At 47.3% G+C, this 26,636-nt stretch overlaps 1 protein-coding gene across 3 annotated transcripts in view; it reads left to right on the top strand.

Moving 5' to 3' along the window:
* USP9X (ubiquitin specific peptidase 9 X-linked) overlaps positions 1-24,561 on the top strand; it is a 2,614,063-nt gene extending 2,589,502 nt beyond the window's left edge. For all 3 annotated transcript variants that reach the window (XM_069636534.1, XM_069636533.1, XM_069636535.1), the window contains exon 45: positions 23,023-24,561. In XM_069636534.1, coding sequence (XP_069492635.1) covers positions 23,023-23,160 — 138 coding nt within the window. In that variant the 3' untranslated portion in view covers positions 23,161-24,561. The remainder of the gene's footprint in view (positions 1-23,022) is intronic.
* Positions 24,562-26,636: the final 2,075 nt, after the last annotated feature.

The raw sequence follows: 26,636 nt of genomic DNA, 5'->3' as shown, positions 1-26,636 counted from the left end.
ATATTGCAGACATTTGGCAAGAACTGTCGACATCTCGCTTGTGACGCAAGCTTGCGGGACATTGTGTTTTACTATGGATAAGTGACATTCGCAGAAACCCTACGGTTATCTCCCATATATGGTGCTAATTAGAGAATAAGCAGAAGAGAAGGTCTGCTGTCATCTGCCACAGGAGGAGGGGCTTGGGCAAGTCTATGTGCAGACAATACTGGCTTAAAAATCTGTGGCAAGGATCCCCATATCTGATTTTGGGAGCTTCTGATGAGGTGACCCAGGGGCCCAGGTGACACGCTGAACCAGTGGATGATGGCCCGTGGGTGTATGGGGAGGATCCCATGGTGACCCCCCACTTACCCTCCAGTGGGCAGAGAATCATCACATGTACCCACAAAGTGCTAATTTCCCTCTTTCTCCTAAATGTTGGCAGAAAATCTCAATGATAATTCTCTAACCCCCTTAGCCATGTGCCCATGCAACCACCAGCATGCACGAAGATGCAAACACCCAGAAGAGCAAAGCAGAAGGAACTCGCACCTGGATCCACACAACCACCTGTATGCACCAGGATGCTTGCTCGATCAACTCAATTTGGCGGGCGCAGCTCTTAAAACAGTGGTTTGCCCTGTTATCGAAAACATATTAAGAGGACCAATACGCTACCCTAGTTCAAATCTATTGTGGAAATACTTGAGCGAAGCTCAGCCCTAATAGAAGGTCATGCAGGATATAAATCCTGCCAAGAGCTTTGCAGAGTGTCACTGTTTGGAATAAGGCGAGAGCACAGTCAGTCAGGGGCAGAATGAGAACCGCTACAGCATGAGGAGAGGTGTTGGTTGGAGGAGAGCAACCAGTGTTCGGAGGAGAAAAAGAATGGTGAGTGGCACAATGAGAACATGCATTGACGGAGTTTAAGTGGTTATGGGCAGGAGTTGCCAAAAGAGAGAAGCATTTACAGCTAGCCAGTCCTGTCAGAAGAGGAAGGAAACGAGAAGGCAAACAATTCTCAAGGAATGGGTAGCAGTAAGGGCCTGATCTGATGGGGTCGAGCCCACAGAAAGCTGGGTAGCCAGGCTCAGAAGACCTACTGGGAAGAGCTGAGGGGGGTACAGACCAGGACCTTGCGTGGGGAAAGGGACTGCGGGAACATTCCTGGGAAGCTAGAGCTCACACCACATTTCCGGCTTTGCCTACCGCTGAAGATACATTTTCAGCTCTTGCTGCAACTAGGGCTAGAGACGCAGCAGCAACAACAACATCATCTTGCACAGGAGGACTGGAACAGAGTACACCTTACAACAAGAGAGCCATGTTAGGAGGAGATCTATCGGACCAGTAAGGCAGAGACTCTGAGAAGAAAGGCGGGAAACTACCACAAAAATACTTGTGAACCTATTGTTTAACCTACCCGGGAGAGGTACCTTTTTGTAGAAAAAAAGAAAATCCATGTACTCGCGTGTAGACTACTTTGTAGTCCCCACTTGGCTATATTACAGACTGTAGCGGTATGAGCAGACAATGAAGCAGAATTCAAATTATTTACATTCCATCCCAGTGTGTAATTCACTTGTCATATTGTTGCTTATGTTTATCAGTAAAAAAGCCTCTACTGCGGTTCTTCCAATCTCTGCTTTTAATACTGCAACCAAATCCATTGATTTCAGAATCACGTTAAATCTAAATATTACGACCAAACAAACCTGCTCCACCACCCCACACCAGCCAGCATTCACCTCACCCAGACAAAGAACTAGTCATTAGCCCAAATATTACGGAGGGATGTTTCCTAGAGTAAAGGTTCCCAACACCAAACTCCCTAAACATCACTGTCCTATCATCATGTGACTCATAGCTAGTCACAAAAAGTCCCCCAAGTATGTTCTGAGCATTAAGAGCCTACTTTGAGTGCATGCTGACCATACAGTTCAGTGTGGATAGAAAAGGTACCAGTACTTTTTTCTATACCCATTCCCGATACATGGGTGTAATGTGAGTGTAGGGTACACATACATTCATAAAGTAATTTTTGTTGTCCTATATTCTCATGATAATGTCCTAAAATGTGTGCTGCCCCGATGTGTAAAGAAATATTAATTGAAATATGCAGTGCCTTATGCTATACAAAACACGAATAGCTGAGACAAATGCCTTATACAGTTAACCGCTGACTCCTTCCACACTAGCCTGAGCCCAATAATAACTAGTAATACTTTGATAAGGTGAATCCGCCTCTGACCTTGCCATCTCTGTGGCAGTCAATATTGCTCACATGGAATTCCGCCCAATGGACAACAGTGTAGTTCTGCCCTACCAAGGTTGATGGAAGGTAACACATTTTAGAGCAGATGTGCAAGCAAAGGCAGTCGACATGCTGTTCGAAGGAAACAATGGTTTTGCAAAGAATGTCTACATACACTGCAAGCCATTAAGGCTGATGACGACATGGCCAGGTCCTTTGGCACTAGGCAGCAAAAAGCGTCCTTCAATGGATTGCTTTTCTCCTGCAGATTCCTCATCTGATATACTCTTCCAGCTCTGCTGTCTGTAAACATTTCGGCATGGAGCATAGTGGCCGTCGATCCGTCTTGCTCGGTCGTCTACTCCGGACGTGACGTTAGGTGCCATATAAATACTGCGTCACTACGCCCCATGCTTCAGTAACCTTTTTTTTTCTGTGTGCTTGCACGCTGCATCGGGACCACAACGTTGACTTTTCACTTGATGTTTTTGACAAAGAACTGTGTCTGTTTTCTTCTAAACCTTGACCACAATGTCTACTCATCTGATTTTAGGCTTCAGAAGATGCACTCGCTGCCAGTCCAAAATGACAATGACCGACCCCCATGACATTTGTCTGTGGTGCTTGGGAGCGAGTCACGACATGGAGACCGGTGCGTGGGGCTTGTAAATGCAGTCAAAATCCATATGTGAAAGAGCAAAAAACACCTTCGGTAGCAAAGCCTTCCTCGATGCGTCAAAAATTCTATCGGTGCCGAAAGTCGTCCCATCAGCGTCGGCAGCCATCCCATCTGCATCTGCGGGGAAACCCTTGGTGCACTATTGTCAGCAATGATTCCTTTTTAACGTTGTCAGGGACGCGATTCTTCGACTCAATGCGGTCCATTTTCAGGCATCGATCAACCCAACGACCAAGAGGACATTGATCCTTTTTATTCTGGTAATATTATCGATTATTTCGATGACCAGGACAATTTATTGTCTCTAGCCCAGGGATTACAAGATGCCAGTGGCCTGGATACGTGTCCAAACCTTGAGCTCCAACAGTCTCAGCCCTACACACATACTCATGCAAAATTCAGGATCCTCGTTGATAGGGGAATTTAGGGGCCTCGATAGGGTAGTAGGCACCCTTGGTTTAAAATCGTCTGCTGTACCCCTTCAAGAGTATGAGCTCACAGACATTCTGGACTAAGGTCCTGCAGTTGAGCATAATGTGCCATTTAACTCGGATATAGCAGACCTCTTAGCCTCCTTATGGCAACATCCTTGCACAATCGCCACCCCGTAAACTCCAATTTCACAGGGAAGTATAGGCCGGCAAGAAGAGACTCTTCTTTCCTCGCTATACTCCTTTCCCCAGAAGGGCTTGTTGTGCAAGCTACCACAATTACCACCAGACCTGCGGTGTCCTCACCCAATCGACCCCTGCATAGGGAAGGAAAAAGGTTGGCTGCAATGGCCAACAAGGTTTTTACTTCAAACCACCAATATAGCGTGTGGATTTGCAAAATACTCCTTTGACTTCTGGAAATATGTGAAGCATGCTGCTGAGTACGTCCCCAAAGGTCCAATGCGGGATGGATTTTTACAGCTGGTGTAGGATGGGAAGGAGGTAGTCAAGCAGTCGTTGCAGATGGGCCTGAACGGGGCAGACTGCGTTGGCTGTTCGATGGGATCAGCAGTAGTAATGAGGAGACAGGCCTACCTAAAAACCTCTGCCTTCTCCCCAAATGTTCAGAACTAGTTACTGGAGGTGGCACTGCTGAGAAATGGCAGCCAGAGTTGGAGCTCCGGAATCGGCAACATCGTGAATCAGCCAATATCCTTCTGTGTGTCCCCTACCAGCAATTGATGTGAAGGCAGTGGCAGCAGGGAGTCTTGGGCACACGCCGACAGAAAATAAACTTGATGTTTGGCGAGACGTCAGAGCCTGAAGCTGTTGCAGAGGAGGCAGTGAGTTTGAGGGAACCCGCCTGACGGATATCTCCACCGGACTCGAAGCGCCAGGCCAACTACACCCAGTGCGGAGAAGGCTGACTGGGGAGGGACAGGTGTCCACTGTAGCCCCAGTTGGGCTCCCCCTGCAGTGACATTATCCAGGAGACTGATGGCCCTGTGCACACGGCTGGTGCGCCCTGTGCTGGTATGAAGCGGATGGCAGTGGAGAGGCCAGGACGTGGTCCCATTTGAGAGGGGCGGCCGCCAGCAACTGGCTCCAGCGGGCAGAGAGTGAGGTGCGCCTGCACCAGAGGCCGGGGGAGGCCAGCGACAGTCTCTGAGATCTATCTCTCCCCCCCTCCTCCTTTGCATCCTCACTGTTGGTGGGCGGCGGCCTCCACTTTAGCATTGCAGCCAACACATTGTTGCGGCAACTGTGGCCACGAAGTGCTTCGGGCCCCAGAGACAGGCTGGAATGTGGAGAGGTCAGAGTGTGAGGGACAGATGATCGTTTGATGCCTGTAGGTCTGCACCTGAGTTGCAATAAGGCCTACTGGTTGAGGTGGGGAGTGTGAGGTACCACCGGTCATACTGAGACAAGTACACAGAATTTCTGGAGGGGCGCTCTTGCTTCTACATTTGACATCCTTGAGCTGAGCTCGTTTTAAACAATGTGATCCTGGTGCGAATGGGGCGAGGACATATGGCTGGCGGCCATAACACATCATCACTGCTAGAGGCTGCAAAGTGAAGACATTTTGTATTGAGATAGCAACCTGCATGTGATCGGAAACATAAGAAGAGCAGGAAAGTGTCAGTGCAGCATCACACGAGTGAGGGTATAGCTCAGGACCTCTCTACACTCTGGGGCCTGGAATAATGAGTGTGGAGTGGGAAGGACAGGACCTGGTGACCCGCCCAGCCGAATATCTGTGACCGGCACTTGGCTCAGTACATGGGGCTCTTTATTCGACTGCCACCCGGAAGGCTGATCTCAGAGCCCACTCTCTGAACTGATATGAGACAATTGGAGGCGGTTTGGACAGTGCAATACCATCAAAAGGTTCCTCCCCAAGACACAGTGCTGAAGTACTGGCACTGTTTGGTACTCCTGAATAATAGCCAGTAGCTTTCAGTGACTTCTAATTACTGGGATCATTCGGGGGGGGGGAGGGGTCTATTATCCTCGATACCCGTGGGCACATTGGAGTGCGGGAGTGGCTTGGCCGGTACAGGGCACATCCCACGACTGGTGAACTGTTGACAATACAAGGGAAACATTAACAAAGAGAGAAGACATGACAAAGAGCACGGGGAAGAAGCGGGTCCCATGGATTCCTTCACCAATAACCCAGCAAGGACCCCAAGGATAGAGGACCCAGGGCAAAGTGGTGACCCAGGAGCGTATCCGCAGACAATCTTGAAGATCAACTGATGGCGGCTATGCAGAATGGCTTTGTGTCTGTCAATGTCGAACTGGACGACACAGTGGTGACCATTGGCTCTCTGAAATCCAAATTAGAAAAAGAAAGAGGCCGTATCAACGAGGCAGAAAGCAGGATCGGATTGTTGGAAGATAGGGTGGGCCAGCATGACCGTGCTGGGAGGGGTTAGTGGAACCATATAAGAAGGGAAGCCTTGCAGGGTCTGACTTTGAGCTATATTATATTGTAGCGCAGGCGCAATACGCTGGGCACTGGTATGCCTTGTCCCCCTGGCTGATACACCAAGCTCTGGAAACGTACAGTGCAGCACTGACGAATCTAAGATTGGTCATTCTCATTGACCGGCACACTCATTCCTGTACCTTCAACCCAGTCTGCACGACGGTGAATGCATGGTTGAGGTTGTTTAAAAGACTAGGGGTTACTGCCCCATATTGTGGTGCGATTCCCCTGTGGAACTGCCCGGAACCCCCCCCCCCCCCACCCCCACCTGGGCCCCCAACATTTGACCTTGACATCCAAAGATCATAGGTTACTGGCGAGTGCATGGTCCTACGAGACTTGTCATGTGACGGCAGAGGAGTTTACAGCAAAGCTAGGATACCGTCCCATTAAGACACTACATTATTATGGCCATTGTTCCTGTGAGAAACAGACACAGATAAATGCTGGAAGCAGTGGCGTCCAGTGGACACGCCATGAGGTTGGTTATCCAGGCTATACCGACTATGTCAAGGAGGACAGACCGTAGTAAACTGGGCACAGCAGAAGTGGGAGACAGATTTAAACATTGAGATAATGGACGACCAATGGCAAAGATGGTGTCCATTGACGAGGGATGTATCGCTTAATGTAAGGTTTTGTCTGTTACAATTTAAGGTGTTGAACCAGCTCCACTATACACCAGTGTGTCTCTCCAAATTTGCACCAAACGTAAGTGATGTATGTGTAAAGTGCAGAAGAGCGCAGGCAGACTCGTTTCACATGTATTGGGGCTGTCCACTCGTTGTACAGTTTTTGCAGGCAGTGGCCAATGTTTTGTATGACATAGTGCAGTAACCTCTGGTGCTTTCTCCTCCTAAGTACCTCATGGGGGATATTGGGAAGGTCTCAGTGCTGGTACGAAGATTCTTCAATCTGAGCTGTATAAATGCAAAGAAATGTATATTGAAATAAATGTACTGGGGCAGAATGGTTCAAGGCATTAACATTGGTTAATGACAGGGAGGAGGTATATACTGCAACGGTTGTAACAAGATGCAGGCCAAAAGATACATAGGGACCCTTCTGAGGCGATCTCACACAGACAAGCAGTGGAGCAGGGAGTGGTGATGACGTGGATCTCTAATGTATTATGGTTCTCATGTTTATAAGCACCTCAGATCAGATCTACTAAGTTGGACAATAGAGAATCAATGCCAGGCTCATTTTTGCAGTACTAAGAATTTGATGTGGTCTACTTGCTGTGCACTGTAACATGTCTGCCTACTGTTATATAAAGTTGTTTTTTTTTAAAAAGAACAGGTTGCCGGAGATTTGCTTTTTGGCCAAAAAGCTGATGAGACTTTGGAGAAATGTAAAGGGTCTAAAATTGCCGCTAAATTGCTCAGCCTTTCTGCGCAGCCAGCCAAGCCTGTCTTCAGTTTTTCCTCTAGAGGCAGAGGATACATGCGGTATGTTCCATATGGTAGAAAGGTGTAGCTCCCGCAGGTCAGGCAGGGGAAGGGACATTTCTCGCATAGCGGAAGGTGTAGAGGGGCTTCTAGAGGGCAGCGCTGGGGGCGGCTACGCCCTCTAAGCGGCTTTGATTTCCCCTCCCATGACTTAACGGTCAGTGGACGGTTAGCAAGACATTGGCCCCAGTGGCAGGAGATTACCTCTGATGCCTGGACCCTGCAGTTGATTTGGTGGAGTTATTGTCTGCACTTTTTTTGAGAAAACCACTGGAAAGACCGCCACTGCCTCCAATTCAACCGGGAAAGGAGCTCCAGGAAAAGCTGAGAGCCCTGATGTCAAAGGGTGCAGTAGAAGAGGTACCTCCAAACAAAGAGGATCGGGCTGGTATTCCTGATATTTCCTGGTGCCCAAGAAAGGAGGAGGTCTCTGTCCCATTCTGGACCTCAGAGCTCTGAACAAGTTCCTGAGGATAGACAAATTCAGGATGGTGACGTTGAGAGAAATTCTCCACTCTCTCGAAGTTCAACACTGGCTGGTGTCAATAGACCTGCAGGACGCTTATTTCCATGTGCCAATACATAACAAGCAAAGGAAGTTCCTAGGTTTCTTCATAGATGACAAGCACTATCAGTTCAAGGTACTTCCATTTGGGTTGACCTCTGCTCCAAGGGTCTTCACCAAGCTCATGGAGGTAGTTGTGGCTCACTTCGGGAGATCCGGGGTCCATGTATTCCTGTACCTGGATAATTGGCTGATCAGCGGGGCTAGTTTTGTCTCATCTAGAGGACACCTGCCTACTACTGCACAGGCTGGGCTTCTCCCTGAATTTGAAGAAGTCTCATGTGATGCCAGTCCAAAGGCTCCAATTCATCAGAGCAATCCTAGACACTCTGGTAGGGAAGGCTTTCCCTCCCAAAGAGAGAGCTGACAACATAGCACAGATGGTTAATTTGTTCTGGAACCACACCACCTTTCCAGCGGCTTCCTTCCTCCGCCTCTTAGGTCTCATGGCCTCCTGTATTTTTCTAGTGTCAGGGGCAGACTGCCCATGACGTCCCTTCAGTGGCTCCTAAAGGACCAGTGGTCTCAGTAACTAGAGCGCTCACAGATCCTCTGTGTCCAACTAAGTGGTCTGCGACCTTGACTGGTGGGCCAACCGCAGCAATCTTATGGGTGGGGAACCGTCTGGCCTCCTGGCCCTCAGGGGCGTGTTGTCACGGATGCATTGCAGAAGGGTTGGGGATCTCAAAGCAAGGACTAAAGGTGAGTGGTCTTTGGTCAATGACGGAAGCCAGATGGCACATCAGCAGGTTGGAGTTGTGACCCATTAGGCTAACCCTGAGGGCTTTCGCTCCGTCTCTGAAAGGGAAACATGTCCTGATCCTGACGGAAAACATGGTGGCCATCCACTACCTGACCAAACAAGGTGGCATGCACTCCCTTCCCCTCTGCAGAGAGGCGATTGAACTGTGGATCTGGTTGCTGGAGAACCAGATCTCGGTCTCGGTAGTTCATCTGGCGTGGTTGGTGAACGGCTTAGTGGATTATCTGAGCAGACAAAGCACGGTGTCGCACGAGTGGCAAGTGTGACAGGAAGTCCTAGAAGAGGTCTTTTCTCTCTGGGGTACCCCAGAGGTGCATCTGTTTGCCACAGTGTTTTGCTGGAGGGAATACCCAGCGAACGGTGCTCTGGGGGACACATTTCTGGTGGATTGGACCTTCCACAAGCCCCCCAACACCCCTAATACGCACCCCTGATTCCCATCATTCCATGGAAGGTTCTCAGGAGGTTGAAGAGATTTCGAGCGACAATACTCTTGATCGCCCCGGACTGGGCGAGAGAACGTGGTACTCGGATCTCTTGGATCTGTCTATCTGGCTGCCCTCACTGGATGCCTTGGCGTTCGTATCTCCTAACTCAGTTGGAAGATTGGATACTTCACCTGACCCCGGATTCCCTCAGCCTACATGCGTGGCTCTTGAGAGGATGAGGTATGACGACTGGGACCTGTCTGAGGAGGTACTTGAGGTGTTGCTGGCTGGACGCAGACCATCTACAAGATCTCTGTATGCGTACAGGTGGAGAATATTTGAGGCATGGTGCAGGGAGTGCGAGATTGACCCCATCTCTTGCCCCACCACTACAGTAACCGAGTTCCTTCTCTCACTGGCCTCAGCGAGCCTTCAGGTTACCACAGTCGAAGGATATTTGGCCGCCTTGTCTGTGTTCCAAAGGTCCCCGGATCAAGGTTCTTTCTTCACAATTCCAGTCATGGCCCAATTCCTGAAAGGCCTTCTCAATAAGTTTCCGCCAATCGTTTTTGCTGTCCCAAAGTGGAATCTTAATCTGGTCTTGACATTCTTGATGGCGGCTACATTCGAGTACATGCATTTGTGTCCCTTAAGGCTTCTGTCCTTTAAAACAGCCTTCTTAGTTGCAATCACTTCAGCCAGGAGGGTTAGTGAGTTGCAGACATTGTGTTGCAAACCTCAGTTTCTATGTTTTTTCCGGGAAAATGTCTCTCTTAAAGAGAGACCTGGATTCCTCCCTAAAGTTTCATCTTTCTCAGTCCATTTATTTACCTGTGTTTTACCCTCCACCACACACCTCGAAAGAGGAAGAGCGCTTCCACTGTCTTGATCCCAAAAGAACCTTAAGCTTCTATGTCGCTCAAACACCTGATTTTCGGAAGACCGATCAGTTATTTGTAGCTTATTCTTTGTCCCGTAAAGGTTTGGCTGTGACAAAGCAGACCCTGCCTCGTTGGATAATTCTGTGCCTAACCGAATGTTATCAGTCAGCTGTGCAGGGAGCTTTGACCCATCATCAGGGCACACTCAACGAGAGAGGTTTCGGCTTCTACAGCACTACAGAGAGGAGTTTCTGTTAGGTACTTATGCCGGGCGGCCACATGGTCGTCCGTGCATACATTTATCAAGCATTATTCTCGATGTTGCATGCAGGCCAATGCACGGTTTGGTAGAGCAGTTTTACTAAATCTGCTAGTATAGTACTTTCTGCCTTCCTCCCTGTCCTAACTGCTTGGGGAGACTATCAGATGAGAAATCTACGGGAGAAAGCAATCCATTTAAGGTGAAATTACTTATCGTAATACTTTAAGGTGAACACCTCTATCCTCTAAGTGAATGTTTTATAAAAAAATAAATTAAAAAAAAATGTTCTACTTCTCTATTCTGTGGGATCTCCCTGTTAGGATATTGCAGTGTTACGTTTTTCACAGGCTGGTTAGCCTTTCCACCCGTTGTTTCCCTCTCCAGCGTTCAGGTACGGGGCAGAAAAAGGGGGGGAAGTGAAGCATGGGGCGTAGTGACATGGTATTTATACAATGCCTGACGTCATGTACGCAGTTGACGATCGAGCACCGAGCAAAACCGATCAACGGGCGAGTCGAGGTCCACTGCATCCCCTGTGGAAACGTTTTCCGAACCACAGAGCTGGAAGAGGATATCTATCAGATGAGGAATCTGCAGGAGACGATTCCATAGAAAGAACATTACAGTAAGTAATTTGTCCCTTTTGAGTCCCTTCTCTGTAGGCAACACTGCTTCTCAAAGTCCGAAAGGTACTACTGCTAGTCATACCCCTCCGTCTTACACAGGGGTGTCGTTCCCGGCAGGCGAGCAACACAAAGCTTTATCACAAACTTACAGAGAAGCCTGCAGACAAGGCTCTTCTCAGCCCAAGGGCCAGTTTAGCATTCAGGCTCGACTCCTGTCCAGCAGGGCCCATCGCAGTGGGAGGGCACCGACTTCTTTCCTGCATCGATGGAGGCAGATAGTGAGGCCGATAGCATCAGACAAATAGGTGCTTTACATGATGGATCACTGCCACACCCTCAAATTTGTTTGGCACTAACAACACTTCCTGCCAGCAAGTCAGAAAAACATTTGCATGTGCTTCAACTGAAAGTGCAGTTGCTCCTGTCCAAGGATGCTATAGAGCATGTCCCTTGTTCTCAAACCAATCAAGGTTCCTACTCACGCTATTTGCTGGTCTAGAAAAAGTTGGGTGGATGTAGATCCATCCTCGACCTGTGGGGATACCTCCACAAATCCCTTCATTCCAAATTGTTAAGCCACAGAAGAGCCTCTGTCAGCTTGCCAAGGTAGACTTTCTGTCGTCCCTAGGTATGGAAGATGCCTATTTCCATATCTCCATTCACCACCGTCATCGTATGTTACTGCTCTTCACGGTAGCAGCAGCACATTTCTTGAAGTCAAAGATCCACGTCTATCCTTGCTTAGACTGGCTTGACCAGGGCCCGCCTCACACGAGCCACAGAAGTCTGTCTAATATTGTTGGGCTTCTCACTCAATTACAAGAAGTCATCTATGATTCAGTTTCTGTGAATGATATGTCTATAATCAGACATAGATGCCACAACTTCAACTGCAACCCCGTCTGCCGGCAGAGTCCGCACAACACTGTCCAAGTTTCAAGCTTTGCTTAGTACGAGTGATCAAGTCACTCTTGGGCATTATGTCCTCATGCTTTCCGTTGAATTCAAGTCTTTGTACATTGGCACGACAAGCTCTTTCTAACTAGAACGTTCTACAAGGCTATTAGTTGGTGGACAAACAACGCAAACCTTAGCAGGGCACCTTTTGCACTCCCTTGTCAACAAGTGACCATAATGAGACTCCTCCATGGATGGCTGGGCAACCCGCACTACCAATCTTAGCACAGAGGCCTATGATCTTCAAAGGAAAAGTTGCTGCATATCAATGTGTTATACCTCAGGGGAGTGCTCTAGGCTCTCAATTCTTTCCTTCCCAACCTGCAGAGAAAAGGAGTGCGTGTTCACAGACAACACAACCGCAATGTTCTACAGCCAAAATCAAGAAGGCACCAGATCTCAGAGCCTACGCATCCTATCCTCCAAAGCTTAAGCACTGATTAGACGGGTTCTAAGCCTGGAATTGTTCCCGTCTCCCTTTCACCTTCTGGGCATAGACTACTCTGTGGCTGATTCCCTCAGCACAGAACTTAGCTGAAGCTACGAAAGGGGGATAAAGGATGCACTGCCATTTGCTAAAGGGTAAATGACCCAAAACAAGACTAATAGAACAGTACAGTTTCCTATATTTCCTTGAAACTGCTTATTGTTACCAAGGATTACCAGCCTGACGACGGGGAATATTCAACAACATGGGAATCTATGAAAGATAGCAATGCTCGCAAGTAGGATTTACAGGTTAGTAACTTGATCCTTATACTAGGCGACTATGTTAAGTATCTAAAAAGTCTTACAGAGGGATTACCTGGGAAGTTCCCAGTAGCCCATTGTCTCTTAAATATCCCCTAAATTTGGCTACAACTTCTCGGACATAAACAGCATGTTGCCTTTAATCACTAATATATAGAACCTAGGGGTACCAAAAGGCCCCGATTGAAGTGCATAAGTGCAGTAATTTGTTAGTGCATCACAATACCTAAAGTGCAAATATTCAATCCAACCCATAATTAAATGTACCTCTAAATGCCCAAGCTTAGAATACCTTTACAAGCAAAACCACTCCACCCGTGCATCTCTTCTCAGCTCACTCGTGTTTGGCCCAGCTTTTTTCAGCCATGTTTGCTCCCAGACCCTGGTTTGTTCCCACTTATTATGACCTACCTCCTTTCCCCCCAATCTGAGCCTCACCAGTAAGTCTGCTTTGCCATCCTTGGTCTGCACAAAATAATCTATATTACCGCCTCTAACCTTCAACCGTATACAGACCATTGCGGGTAAACCTCCATGTCAAGAGCCTTAAACTAATTCATCCCACTTTTCAGTTCCCACCTCCTCGTTGTAGTTCTGGGTCACTGACCCTGCAACAAAAATAAATTGTATCCGCCCCCTGCAAGATACTGTTTTTATCTTTTGAAACAGCAATTGCTTTTTCCCTTCACAGTAGGAGTGAGGAAGTTGACAATTATTCTGCGGGAATCGGGAGACAGTGTCTCACACTTTGTATCCTTTAATCTTGGTAGCCAATTGTCCCTGTAATCGCTTTTCCCAAATCACTCCCAATGTACATCCCCTCGAAGACTTGTTTAAAAAAAGATATGTTACAAATTGTGTTCGATCATAGATAAACCTTCGGTTCTCAGAGGGTTTAAAGATTATTACAATTGCCTGGAGGTACTCTATGTGCTTATCTAAGCTCCACCAATCTGTTATCTATATGCTCCCTATTTAACCCCTGCAGTTGTAACTGACATCTGTTAATTTGAGCTTCTCTTCATGTGCACCCAGTGATTCATGTACCCTCTGTATGTAGTAGAAGGTCGGAATGTACAGTTGCCTCCTGCTTTGAGGTCAATCAAGCTTTAAGTCATGGTTAGCATGCATTTACCTATGCATCCCCCATAGTGTTCCACACGGTCCTTCCAGAAAAGTAAGGCTGCCCCCACTCGGAGCCTGTGGAGCCCTCCCTGATTTTTATCCATTGCTGACACCCAACCATGCCATCCCTTTGCTATCTAGGCCATCCAGCCCCCAGTCCGTAACTAAACCAGAGTCCAGGGCAAATTCTTGTGGTAAAAACTGTCTCTGGGTATCTAGGAGCTGGGATGAAAAAATTGCTGGTACATAGTATACTTAACAGACCTGCATAGCAGGAGGATGGCCCATCCTGGGTCTTAAGACATTCTGGATATTCTCCTTGGGTCTAGCAGTTTGACCATCAAAGGGGTAGACTCCTGTAGACATTCATCCAACCCTGTGATTGATTGTGTAGTGATGATAAATGCAATGAGCTTGCATAAATATCTTGGTGGCAGAACAGTCATTCTGAATGGCTTGTTTTTACCTCAGAGCGCTCTTGTACATTGGGCAGAGTCAGGGAGCAGATTGTGGTGCTCAGTTCTGTACCGCCAATACTACCCATAACCTTTGGGGCTATCTGGTCCTCTTCAGTTGCATTGATTGATGTGACAGGTGCCTCCCCAGGTGCAGCGTAATGTGCAATTGGGAAATATTACCAAAAAGAAAAAGGGCAAGACTATAATCAAATGCATTTGTTAAGATTAATACTAGCAACTTCCAAGATGGCTGCCGGGTGGAGAGCAGCGTAACCGCAGTGCTCTCACCCCCCGGGGCAAAACAAGCTGCAGACATTTTAATAAGACCTTCCCCAGGTGGGGGAAACCTTGCACAAAGCAGCTGTGGAGCAGCTGCAGCACTTGTGCTACTGGAGAAGTAGAGGCTGCAACCGGGTTTGGAGGCCGATGTTTTGTGGCATCTGGAGCTGCGAGCTGCCGGTCTAGTTTCAGGGCAGGGCCGCAGATGCCAGGCAAGTGGAGCTCTCTCCAGGCCCAGCATGGAGCGTTGCTCTAGGAGTGAGGATGCAGCCACTGTGGGGCGACCACCCGTTGACGAGGGGAGGCAAGGGATCCCTACAAGGGATCCCTACTCCCCCAGTGCTGGAGGGGGGGAACTGGTGCACATCCAGGAGGGGGCCTAAGATCAGGAGCAGCAAACCCTGTGGGGCGCGGCTGCCCCCAGGATCATCACAGAGAGCAGCAGCACATGGGCCCGACCCCAGGGGAGGGCAGGAGTGGGCGGATGCATGCCCGGGCGGGTATCGCACCTCAGAAGAAGCACACTGAGAAGTGGGAGTGTGTGGCAGGGGGGCCTGCTAGGCAGCACTAAGCAGGGAGAACCCGGCGTGAGGGCAGCAGCGGCGAGTGAAAGTGAGACTCAGCACCAAGCCATTGGGGAGAGCCCCCCGCCTCCACAGTCCATACAATGTGAGCCCAAATCAGTTAATGGTGGACATACTTCAGGAAGGGACCTGATCAACAGAGGCACAGAGTACATTCACCACTCATCCCTCTGCCCTGATTACAGCGCAGCAGGAGACGGACTGGAGAGCTGGGCGTTGTAAGGAAGGCATGGCATCTAACAGTAAGATGGACACAAGTGAGCACAGTTCAAGGGTGTTTATTGAACTTCAAAAAAAGGGTATGATAAACGCTGATCTAAACCTAAATCTGCAGATGGGAGCAAGCTACGACCATCAAATAATGCAATCCTAGTGGTGTCTTGTCAAAGTAAAAGGGCCTATACTACATAAATGCATTGCCAATCCTTACCTCTAAATACAACAAGTGTGGGGAATAATGTTATGAAAAAGAAAGAAGTGTTTAAAAATATGTCAGGTTTTCATGCCGTTGGCCTCCCTTCCCCACGTTTTCAGCACGGAACAAGGTGGTTCACTCAAGCGTAGCACAATGTTTGGCTTCTTTAGCATGAGGTTATAGTTTAATCATCAGCATCAGGGCTTTCGGAGCGTAAGTCTCCTTGCTCCGCAAAGTCTCTTCACTCAAAGAGCCTGATGCAACCAAATAAACAACAAATTCATTTCCTATTCAGATTTTCATAAGTATTCACGTCGGGTGAGTCACGCTCCATCCCGAATCCCCCTCGGTCAGGCACAGATCCTTTTTGCATAAAGTTCTGCACAGGCTTCCCTCTGCCGTGCTCGAGCCTGTCTTTCACCTTTCACTCTATCAAACAATGTTTGTAGGTTGTTCTTTTTCAGCTGACTCAGGGTTCACCACGCATACCCCTCAGCCAGGCTCAGATCTCTTCAACCCAATTAGTCTCCCTCAGCCGGGCTCGGACCAATGTCAATTTTACATCAAGTATCAAAGACGAATGTGCATGGGGTTTGGCTTGACCCGTTGCAGGACCACTTCGATTTCACAATTCTTTGTTTTATCGTTCGCACCCTTTCAGTTGGATACCTGGCGGAGACTTTCGGATGAGCACCCACGTGATGCCGGACGACTCGTGTCTACAGTATTGTATCTTAGCTTCAAAGTTCATTCACTCATCTGCTGTTTTATTAATCTTTATAGAAATGTTGCTGCTTGCAACGTTGGTTTGCACACAGAGCGGTCTGGTATCAGTCTCCCTAACTCATCAGCTGTGCTGACTTCACTAGTGCTGCATTGGTGTAGGATCCAAGGACAGTACCACAGCGGCAAATGCTTCTACCCGCCTTGACTATCGGCGCGGGAGAGCCCCGGGTACCTCAGACACGAATGCAGGATTCTTCAGCTTTAATTCCAGGTCGTAAGTTTCCTATTCTCAAAGATTCATGAAAGGTGCAGTCTTTCGGTGAAAAGGTCTAGGGCACTTCCCTCCTTGCATTCCTCTTTGTTCTGAATCCATAAGTATCCTTCCTGGCAGGATGGGGTAAAGGTGTTACAGGGAAGGGGATACCGCATCTCGCCATCTAGTGTCCCACTTCCACTCCCCAAAGACCCCTTGTCCAGGTGATCCTCATGCACTGGTTCACCCCCAGGAACTGGATCCAAAAGCGATGGGCGTGTCCTGGCCACCTGGATGACAGATCCCCAGAGACTACCGGTTGAGACGCCTTCAGGTTGCTCACATAGTCCACCCAAATATGGAGGTATGCATGGAGGGGATTTAGAGCGCCCCCCACCCCCTACCAGATCCTTGGAGGATTGGATAAGGCTCCTGGGGCCCTGGAGGAGCAGCGCTTGGGGGACCAAAGAAGGAACATATCTGCTGGCCCACCTTTGTTGGGGTGGTGGGAAGCGACACAGACTAAAGACCGGCAAGGGGCAGTAAGAAGAGGTGCCAGAATGAGGGGCGCTCTAAGGCCCTGAAGCAGTTGACAGGTGGGAGTTAAGTAGAGCGTTGGGGCAACCAGGAGAGGTCCCCACCCACCGGAGACCGTCGCAAGGATGTCTAAGAATAAGGGCAAGGACTCGCAAGCAGCCCCCAAATCCTCTAAAAAGTCCCAGGTGGGCAACTTGCAAAGACTCTGGCGATAAGACGGATACATAACTACAGGGGGCGAGCAGGGGCCCCTTGCAAAGGAAGAGCTGGAAGATATGGCGGGTCTGGCGAAGGATCAGGTGGTCACCCAGGGAGTCCTCAATCAGTGCTGCAAAGACTTTGAAGACAAGAATTCAGAGACAATTCAATCACAGCTGAGCATGATTTGAGCCCTCCCAGTCACTGCAGGAAGTTCTGTTAAAGGATATTTATACTGTGCACTATCACCACTGGAGTGGTCCCCTGGCGCTCTGGCAGATCTGAAAGTTAAGAGGGTAGGGTCGGTTAGTAGGGTTGAGCGGGACAAAGGTAGAGCGAGATTTGTGATGTACTGTTGGCAGCTTCAGTTTGGTTAGCACCGTTCGCGGAGCATGGGGCAGTTTATGTATTTGTGGGCTCCCGTGTGCTGTGCGAGACTGTGTGGTTTGTTTTTTGTTGTTGTAGTGAAGTGCTTGCGGTATGCAGTGCAAGAGAGCGGTTGTGTTTGTTTAGGGTTTGAGAGGCGTGTGTAGAGGGTAGACATAGCGACTCTGTAGGAGCAGACCGATGCGGTAGAGAACGCCATACAAGAAATCACAGAGGACACCCGGAAGATCGACAGGCTGGTGGATCAGTTGGCAAGAGTCGCACACAACCTTGAAATCCAAAGTGAAAACTAGGAGAACCGCTCAAGAAGATCCTATATCAGACTAAAAGGCATAGCCGAGGCGGTAGCGGACAAGGATCTACGGGAGATGGCACAACACTTGTTTGCTGACCTGCTGGAAGTAGAGGACTGGTCGGGGATACAACTAGATCACATCCATTGAGTGGGGCCTAAGCGAGGAGGGCTGGAGGCCAGACCCAGGGACGTGATGATAGCTGTGCACCAATATAGCCAGAAGGAGGTGTTGGCGGCCACCAGGAGGGATAGGTCAATCAATTACAACGGGTTTGAGATCCTGTTGTTTCAGGATCAAGCACAGTCCACTCTTGTGAAGCGAAGGATGATGGGCCCTGGCACGGGCTCATGTGCGCTACCGGTGGACCTTATCTTTCGACTGTTATTTGAATGGGAGGGGAGGCAACACCAGTTCACTACTTGCGAAGAAGGTTTGAAGGTATTAAAGATGGATGAGGAGGCGACCCCCCGCACACAAGGAACGGATAACAGCGAGAGAGTCTGTCAAAAGGAAACTGTGGGAGTGTACAAAGGTCTTGACGATGGTCCGAAAAGAACAGGCACCTTGTCGCCTGGTCAAATCTTCCGATAAAGGGGATGGAGCAGTGGGTCCTCATGCAGCCACCAACAAGGATCCACCACACTGAGGGAAAGGGGAGGCGACAGAAAGGCCTAGGCACTAAGCCGCCTGGGGGAAGAGGAAACGTGGGAGGCACCACGGGGGAGGGGTGGGAGGTGCGTACTGTCTTGGTTTGGTCACATGGGGCTGGGGGACCCGCACAGGTTTACTCTGGGTTACTACAGGGGCTCAACTCCCATGACTTGGGGCTGGGGGGGAGCTATAGGTTGGCTGAGCCTGACGAGAGTGGAGGGCGAAGGGGAGGGTTTGAGAGGGTGGGGATGTGGGGGGGCGGACTTGGAGAGGGAAAGGGGCACAGGGGCCACCAGCAGTGGACATGAGGCTTCAGGAGCCGTTTCACTGCATGATTGGTATGCGTAGTGGGGAGATGCTTCATATTACTACCCACAATATCAGAGAGCTTAAATCCCCGGTCAAGAGGAGGAAGGTGGAGCAGTTCTTGGGGAGGGGGAAGCCAGAAATTGTGGCTCTTCAGGAAACACATATTCAGAGGCGGAACAAGCACAGGTTGAAACTCGAAAGGTATAGTCATTTGTTTCAATCCAACGCCCAGGGGAAAACGGGGGAGGAGGGGTGTTGATAGCCATCCAGGACCTACTGAGTTTGTGTTACTGCAACTGAGGGGGGAAATGAAGGCAGGTACCTGGCTGTATTGATCAGCTGGGAGAGGGGCGTGTACACAATAGCAGCAATTTATGCACCCAACCCGGGGCAACATGGGCTAAACTGGAGAGGTTTGCCACTGGGTACTTGATACTTGTGGGAGACTACAATCTTGCGTGGGACCCACAGGCTGACAGGAGCGCAAGGGTGTTTTATAACCAGACGATGCCATCCGCTAAATTGAAAGAGCGCATGGCCCAATTGGCTCTGGTAGATTGTTGGAGGGAACTAGGGGGGCGGTGGGGATACACAATCTACTCCCATCTTCACAGATGTTTCTCAAGGATAGACTATGATTTGATCTCTAGTACGCTCCTGGGGCAGGTATCGGGGTGGAGCTGGGGTCGATTACACTATCTGACCATGCGCCCATAACTATAGCTACACATTTGGGGAGGCGCGATGGAAGTTTCCCAGCCATCTGTTCAAGGATAGGGCCATATGTGAAGACCTAAGTGCAAGATGGAGGAATTCTTAAAAATTAACAGAACGGAGGGAGTAAAAGACCTTGTTGTGTGGGATACACTTTTGGCCACCATGAGCTTATTGCAAAGAACTGTCAGACGGACAGACAATTAAGCCACTTGCAAGACGAACTGGAAACTAAACTTAAACAAGTAATGGTCAAGATGGCGGATAATGTGGGAAGTGCACTGAGGAAGAAATATAGGCTAAATAAAGAGCCAATTAGATGTTTTGCAGACCAGGTCTGCAGAGTGCTCATTACTTTACCTCCAGCAGAGGTATTACGCTAAAGCGAACAAGGCGGATCGGCCTCCGGGGACTGGATGGCTTCCGGGCAATCTTTTGTAAGACCTTTCCAGAGGCTTTGATCCCACGGCTAGTCCTGTTGTTAATTTCCTTTAGTACAGCTGGGCGAATTACTCCCTCAGTGGAAGAAGCCAAGGTTGTATTACTCCCTAAACTGGGTAAGGCTGTCAAATTATGCGGCTCATATCGCGCTATATCTCTTATTAACCTTGACGCGAAAATGTACACTCAGGTGCTTGTTTCGCCCCTGGATAAACGTCTTCCCCCAAACTGATCGATCCCGATCAGTTGGAATTTATTAGGCAAAGACAGACCTTTCACAATATACGCTGGGTGTGCCATCTAATAGAAAAGGTCAATAAATACAGGACCCTCGCATTGATGCTAGCGCTAGACACTGAGAAGGAATTCGACTGAGTCGAGAGGTCGTTTCTCTTTCACACAATGGAGCTTATGGGCTTTAGGTCTAAATTCCTCTCAATGGTCGGAGCTACTTATCAAACGACTTCCCTGCGTCTGGTGATTAACGGACAACTCTCAGGATCATCTTCGGAGGTGAAGAGCACAAAGTTGTGGCCTTTGCTGATGACATGGTCCACCTGATCACTGAGCTCGACACAACTCTTCCGGGGATATCGAGGGAACTTAGGCTCTTTGGGGCAGTTGCAGGGCTAAATATTAATTCTCACAAGTCAGAACTGCTGAACTTGCTTAATTCTCCAGCCAAGGTTAAGGAATTGCAGGGCTCTGTACCTTAAAGATGGGCTGAAGACCGCATCAAGTGTCTGGGGTCCAGATCACTGGCTCACTGGATTCCCTATACCGGGTTAATTACCCACCCCTGATGGAGAAAGTGCAACGGCTGTTGGTGGAATGGGAACCCATGTTACATATCATGGATGTGGAGGATCAATGTCCTTAAAGTGGTAATCTTGCCCAAGATTCTTTACTACTTCATGGCCCTACCAGTGGCAGTTCCCCAGAGTTTCTTTAGGACCCTCCAAAAACAGGTGGGGAACTTCATCTGGAACTTAGCCATGCAACTACTAATGTCCCCCAAAAGCAAGGGAGGGTTGGGGGTGCCAGGCTCAAATCAGTGTGGTTTGGGAGTGGTTCACGGGTACCACATAAAAATCTGGTGCCCGATGGACAAGGCGGTGGTGGGAACACCATTAGAGGAAGTACGTTGGCAACCTAAGGGGGATGGACCCGAGAATATGTATTTAAGCCAGATAACAGCCCTAGTGGGAGACTCATGGGATGCCTTGGTCCAGCGTGTGGCTTTGACCACCTTCCCCTCCCTGCTGACGTCCTTGTTTAGGAACCCCCAGTTCACGCCGGGGAAGGAAAAGTAGGGCTTCCGCCAGGTGGGGAGCGGCTGGGTGTCATAGATTGTGGGGCATTGGCCAGGAAATAAAATCCATTGACCCGTACAAACAAGATTTTGGGTTAGGTGAGGGTGAGAAGTACCAATATTCACAATTGTGGCATTGGCTTTCAAACCCACCGGTCAAAGCTGCGGCCACCACGGAACATACTCCCTTTGAGAAGTACGTCATGACAGACATAGGAGATAAACACTTTGTAGGTGCAATGTATAGAATTGTTGCAGAGGGGCCACAGAACCCGGAAGGGCCTTACATGACTCAATGGCAATCTGCTGTGTGGCACCCACTAGAGGGGGAGCACTGGATTCAGCTGTGGGTAGATATACCCAAACTTAAACAGGCCATCCAAATTCAGGAGATGTGGGTTAAGGTAATGGTTCAATGGCATCTCACCCCGGGAAAACTAGACAGATACTATCCTGTCTTATAAGCGCTATTTGGGGAGATGGGATCTTGGAAACATATCTGGTGGGGATGCTCAGTTCTACAACCTTTCTGGGATATGGTCCGTGCAGTAATAAACATGATCTTTGGCTCTCAGATCCCAGACATTGTTGGGGAGGCCATGTTGGGGATGGGTGGGGTACTGGGGAACTCCTCAACACGCAAAGAAGGGCATATGTGAATTTGATGATGGCGGCGATGGTGTTGGTGGAAGCAGAAAGATGCCCCCAGAGAGCATGAATGGGTTGGTAAAGTTTGGATTTTTGTTTCTCTGGAGTGGGTGACCTACTGTATTCAGGGGGCACACCAGAAGTTTCTGATGGACTGGGACATAGTCCTGAAGTTTCTCTAAAAGCACTCATGAGCTGCTTGGTGACCGTAGAGACTGTGGTTGTTGGGTCTAATATGATTAATCATCTACAGAAAAAAGGGTAGAACTTGTCGAATGTCCACAGGTGTCATGGTTGCTACAGTTGGGGGGAGGGGGCGGTCAGGAGCTGGGCGAGGGCTCCTTCATAATGACTGTCGTGAGAACGTGTGCCCTCAGACGTTTCGGGAGTCGGGGCCAGTTTGAGGTGCTTTATGGGTTGGGGTGGGGAAAAGTTTTGATGAGGTTTTTTGGCTGGTAATTGTTGTGGAAGAGGTGGAGAGCGGGGTGGGGGTGCAGGTGGAGGGATTGGGGGGGGGGTTGTGTTGTATTTCATGAAAATGCCAATAAAGTAAAGCTTTAAAAAAAAAGATTAATACTAGCAAAGTGACTTGTTGCCATGCAATGGAAACAGCTCCATGACCTCAAAACGGGCTTATGATTCAGCAACCTAATTCAATGGCCAACCACAGAGACACTTAGTACTTTTGCACTTAAACAGTCCTCTTGGTGGCATTGTTTCTTCAATTTCACACACCTTCTTTGATGCTATTGATAGCCCTTCTAGTCTTACGACACTTTCAATTATTTAACGTTGGTCCAAGAAACTGTTCAGCTGATTATGTTATGGTGAAATGTATGCTAGTCTGTCTCCTAATCTGATGCAACATCAGATGTATGTCGTGATTCTAAATTCAGTTGATTTCATGTTCTGATAAATTCAATAAATATGAATTCGTTTTACTGAGTCGAGTTTGATTTATAAATAGTGCAGGTGGATCTTAAGAAGGCCTGTTATGCAGAGTTGAGTTCTGCTGTAACCTAAATAGTTATGTGGTTGGAATTGTGTGACCGCATTGCTTTTCTGTAATTAAAAATTCCTAAATACCTTTTCCATTCATTGTAAATGCTTAACCATTCACGTAGCTGACTTTTAGTTACAATAATGTGTGTGCTTGTTTTCAGAATAACCATGTGCATGGAGCACCATACACGGGTCCAGCAGCACATCACATGAACAATCCTCAGCGAACAGTCCAACGAGCACAAGAAACTTTTGAAGGCAGTGAAGAAGTTACTCCAGCTCAGACGAAAGAACAGTGAAATGCACATTTTCAGTTTACTCTGCTCCACCTGGACTGCACCAAGGCCTTACAGTTCAACTTTTCTCTGTCTGGCTAATATTTAAAACTAGAAAAAAACTATTCCTAATCATCTTGGAGTGTGGAGAGTCTATTCACTGTCTTATCTGCAGAACGTTGCTGTCAATATATAACCCGCCTGCAGTGGAAAGTGTATAGTGTTTTGTAATAAATGGCCTGATGCTAATGTGTAAATGGCAAAGGTGTATATAGTATATTAATGTTTGACTGTTAATTCTTAAGCAAGACTTTATTTCTGGGCTTGATGAGACTCTCAATTTACAAAAACATTTTTATTTCCCGATATTTCTGCTGTACTCTGCAAGAAGGGTCTGCCACGTCGGATTCTGGATCTCAACATTTACAAAAGGAAGTCCTACCCATGTCAGCCATATAGTTCCATGTTCATTATTTGCCACTGGAGTCAGTTCTACTATGCGCAATCTGATAAACCCGTTAATTATTTGGTTGATGTGGACAAGTGGTGATGTAACATTGTTTCTAAATCTCTTTTCATTGCCTTTTTCATTCTGGTATTAGTTTTCTAATTTTCTAAAGTTATGCTGTTGCAGATAGCATGGCTTCACACCAGGTTATTGTAGCCAATGAGAAAGTACATGACCATAGTACATGCATTTGTCCAAAAATGATAGCTGCAATGCTCAGAGCGTTCTTATTTCACCTAGACTATGAAATATGAGAGAAATGTGACAAACGGTGGCTTTCAGTTTCATATACAGTTCCTCACATGTAATATTTAAAATGGGTGGAATAAAGAACACTTAATTTTCAATAATAGAAATGAAAAAAAAGAATTTAAAACAAATATGCAAAAATTGTTATGCCAGAATGCCTGGAGCATAATAGGCTGTATTTGGTGTGCTTGTTTTGTTTCTTTAGTAGAGCTTTTTAGATCAACTTCAAAAACATCACTACTGCTACATCACATTGAGGAGGAAGTCTACAGCATCACGTTCATGAGTGCCACTGCTCTGGGGAACTTGCTGGTTATCGTCTGTTCACGATTCTACTTGAAAACCGGAATTGTCTCGTCTCTTAATCCATTTAACAAGAAGCAGGGTTTAATTGTAAGAGAAAATACTGGCTAGTCAAATACACTTTTGAAGTATCTTGATTCCAGACTAAACATTTGTTTTAAGGATCTCAAGGAAAGCATCAGTAAATACTGTATTTAAAAGAAAATTGGTATATTGAATGTGTGTAATTTTTTGGAACCTGTCTAAAAACCAAATACCCCTGCGAAACAAATACAGCCCACCCTATAATATTTAAATATTTTGCTGTTTTATTTTATAGAAATTATTTTGCTGAATTCACAAATAGAATTTGATTTAAGAAGAAATTGTTGTCGTGTGATTATTCAATTAATGTATAGGGTAAGAGGGAAATCTTGTTCACCAGACGAACATTTGTTTTTCAAACCATGTAAAACACATGCCATTGTGCAAATATGATATATTTATTAGGCTAAAATACTTGATAGCTAACTTTCGAAACTAGTTTTACTTCTTTTGACATTTATGGCAGATGTGAAAACCACACTTTATAGGGAAAATCAGATTGTTTTCGATTTTAGTCAGTCATGCTGTTAAAAACTGAGAAAATTAGCTTGCTCACGTTTCATCCAACTGTCTTGCAGTTCCTTTCAAGGCAGTGTTTTTATCTACAAGCTCCTCATTGCTGATGAAGTTGATAGGGCTCCATGTCCTGAATTCTACAGTTCGAAAGTCTGGTTCATCCTTTGCCATAGAAACGTGATGGGAAAGGGATGCATTCCACTGTCACATTTTTATTTTCGCAGATTGAATGCTGGGGCAGTGAGAGTCCCAAATGGAAGGTTTTGTAGTAAAATATTTGTTTCATATTGTATTCCATGGTTCTTCTATCATTGTTTTTAAGATCCTATTCACGATGGGAACACCCACATGCTTTGTCGGATCATGGGCCACAAAAATGTTATTGAAAGTTTTGTTTCCTCTAGTGTGGTGCAATTTCATTCTTTGCTCAAGGTTCTTCTCTTTTTCACCAGCGTAGAAAATGTCTATGGAGCATTTTGTAAATGTTTTCACATGCACTAAGTTTAGTGGAATACCAGTGAACAGACCCTTTATTGTTCTCATGTCTTGCCCTCTCACTTCTCCAGCATTGGATCTTTCATAGAGTGACATGCTGGGTGAATATTCCCCATAGTCAGGTTGGGAATCCTCAGTAACAGAGAGCAGTTTATTTTTTAAACTGAAACTTAAGTCACTTTAGTGCTCTAGTATTGTAATTTTGCCCACAGCCAATAGAAGGGACTCTGTGAGGAGCCAGCAATGAGACGCAGACACAGAGGACTCTTAGTTTTGTCTATAATCGTTTATTCAAAATCAAAAGGGTTGGTGAAATGCCTTACTATCCCTATCCTAGGAGGTATTTCCCTACTTCAACCAAAAACGAAGGGGTCTGTCCGTTGTCAAGATGCCCAAAGTACAAATACATCCCGTGTCCAAAATCCTATTCTGACCCTCACACTTTTAAAAATGAACTCTAAGGTGCAAAGGATTTTCTCTCAAGGTGCAGAAATGTTCCAATTCAATGTTAAGACAAAACACAAACCAAAAGCTCCAAGTGGACAATGTTCACAGTTCCAGGGAATGGTTCCCTTCCCCAGGTTCCCGTTACCAATATGCAAGTTTCATGCAGCCCAAGAGAAAGCTTTCTCCCTCTCTGGGTGCACACAGTTCTCGGGGAAAAAGTTCACTTCCCCAGGTTCCTTTTTGCTGGTAAGTTCAAAACAAAGAATCGCATTTCAAATAGTTCAAGATCCTAGGGCATGTGACTTCCTAAGAATGCTCCTTTTAATTTAACACACACTTGATTTGGCCTGGTATGTTCTCCTGTCGGGCCTGGTTTACAGTTTTTTACACAATTATCTTCACTTGGTATAGTCTCCTGTCAGAACTTTCATATCTTATCTTTATTATAAATTCTTCCCAGCACAATTTTAGAGTATCATTTCTTAAATGGTTCTCTCCTTCATATCTAGGGCTTTTGCCCCTCTCTCAAGTTCATTCACCTTCACTCGTTTTTCTTTTTCTACCCCTTTCAGATGCAGGTTCAATGACCCTTTTGTGCAATAGATTATGGGTCTTTTAGCCTCTTCACATACTTCACTTGGCTCACTCGTGGTATAGCTTTTATAGTTATTAGCTTCTACACATATTTCACTTGGTTCACGGATAGCTACTTCGAAGCAGTGCACACTTTCAGGCAACCTGGTAACCCTCTTTGCTTCTCTGGCCTTACCCGGTGCTCCGAGTGTCTCTCGCGCCTCTCTGCTTCTGTTCATGTCGAATTGTGGGCTTGGTGTGCAACCTGTCATCCTCTACGACCCTGCCATGCAGGTCTGCTGCTTTTCCCACTAGGGCAGCGCAT

This window comes from Ambystoma mexicanum, chromosome 7p, assembly GCF_040938575.1.
Source record: "Ambystoma mexicanum isolate Mex_15411 chromosome 7p, UKY_AmexF1_1, whole genome shotgun sequence".
NCBI classification, from domain to species: domain Eukaryota; kingdom Metazoa; phylum Chordata; class Amphibia; order Caudata; family Ambystomatidae; genus Ambystoma; species Ambystoma mexicanum.
This window is presented reverse-complemented; position numbering and strand designations above follow the sequence as displayed.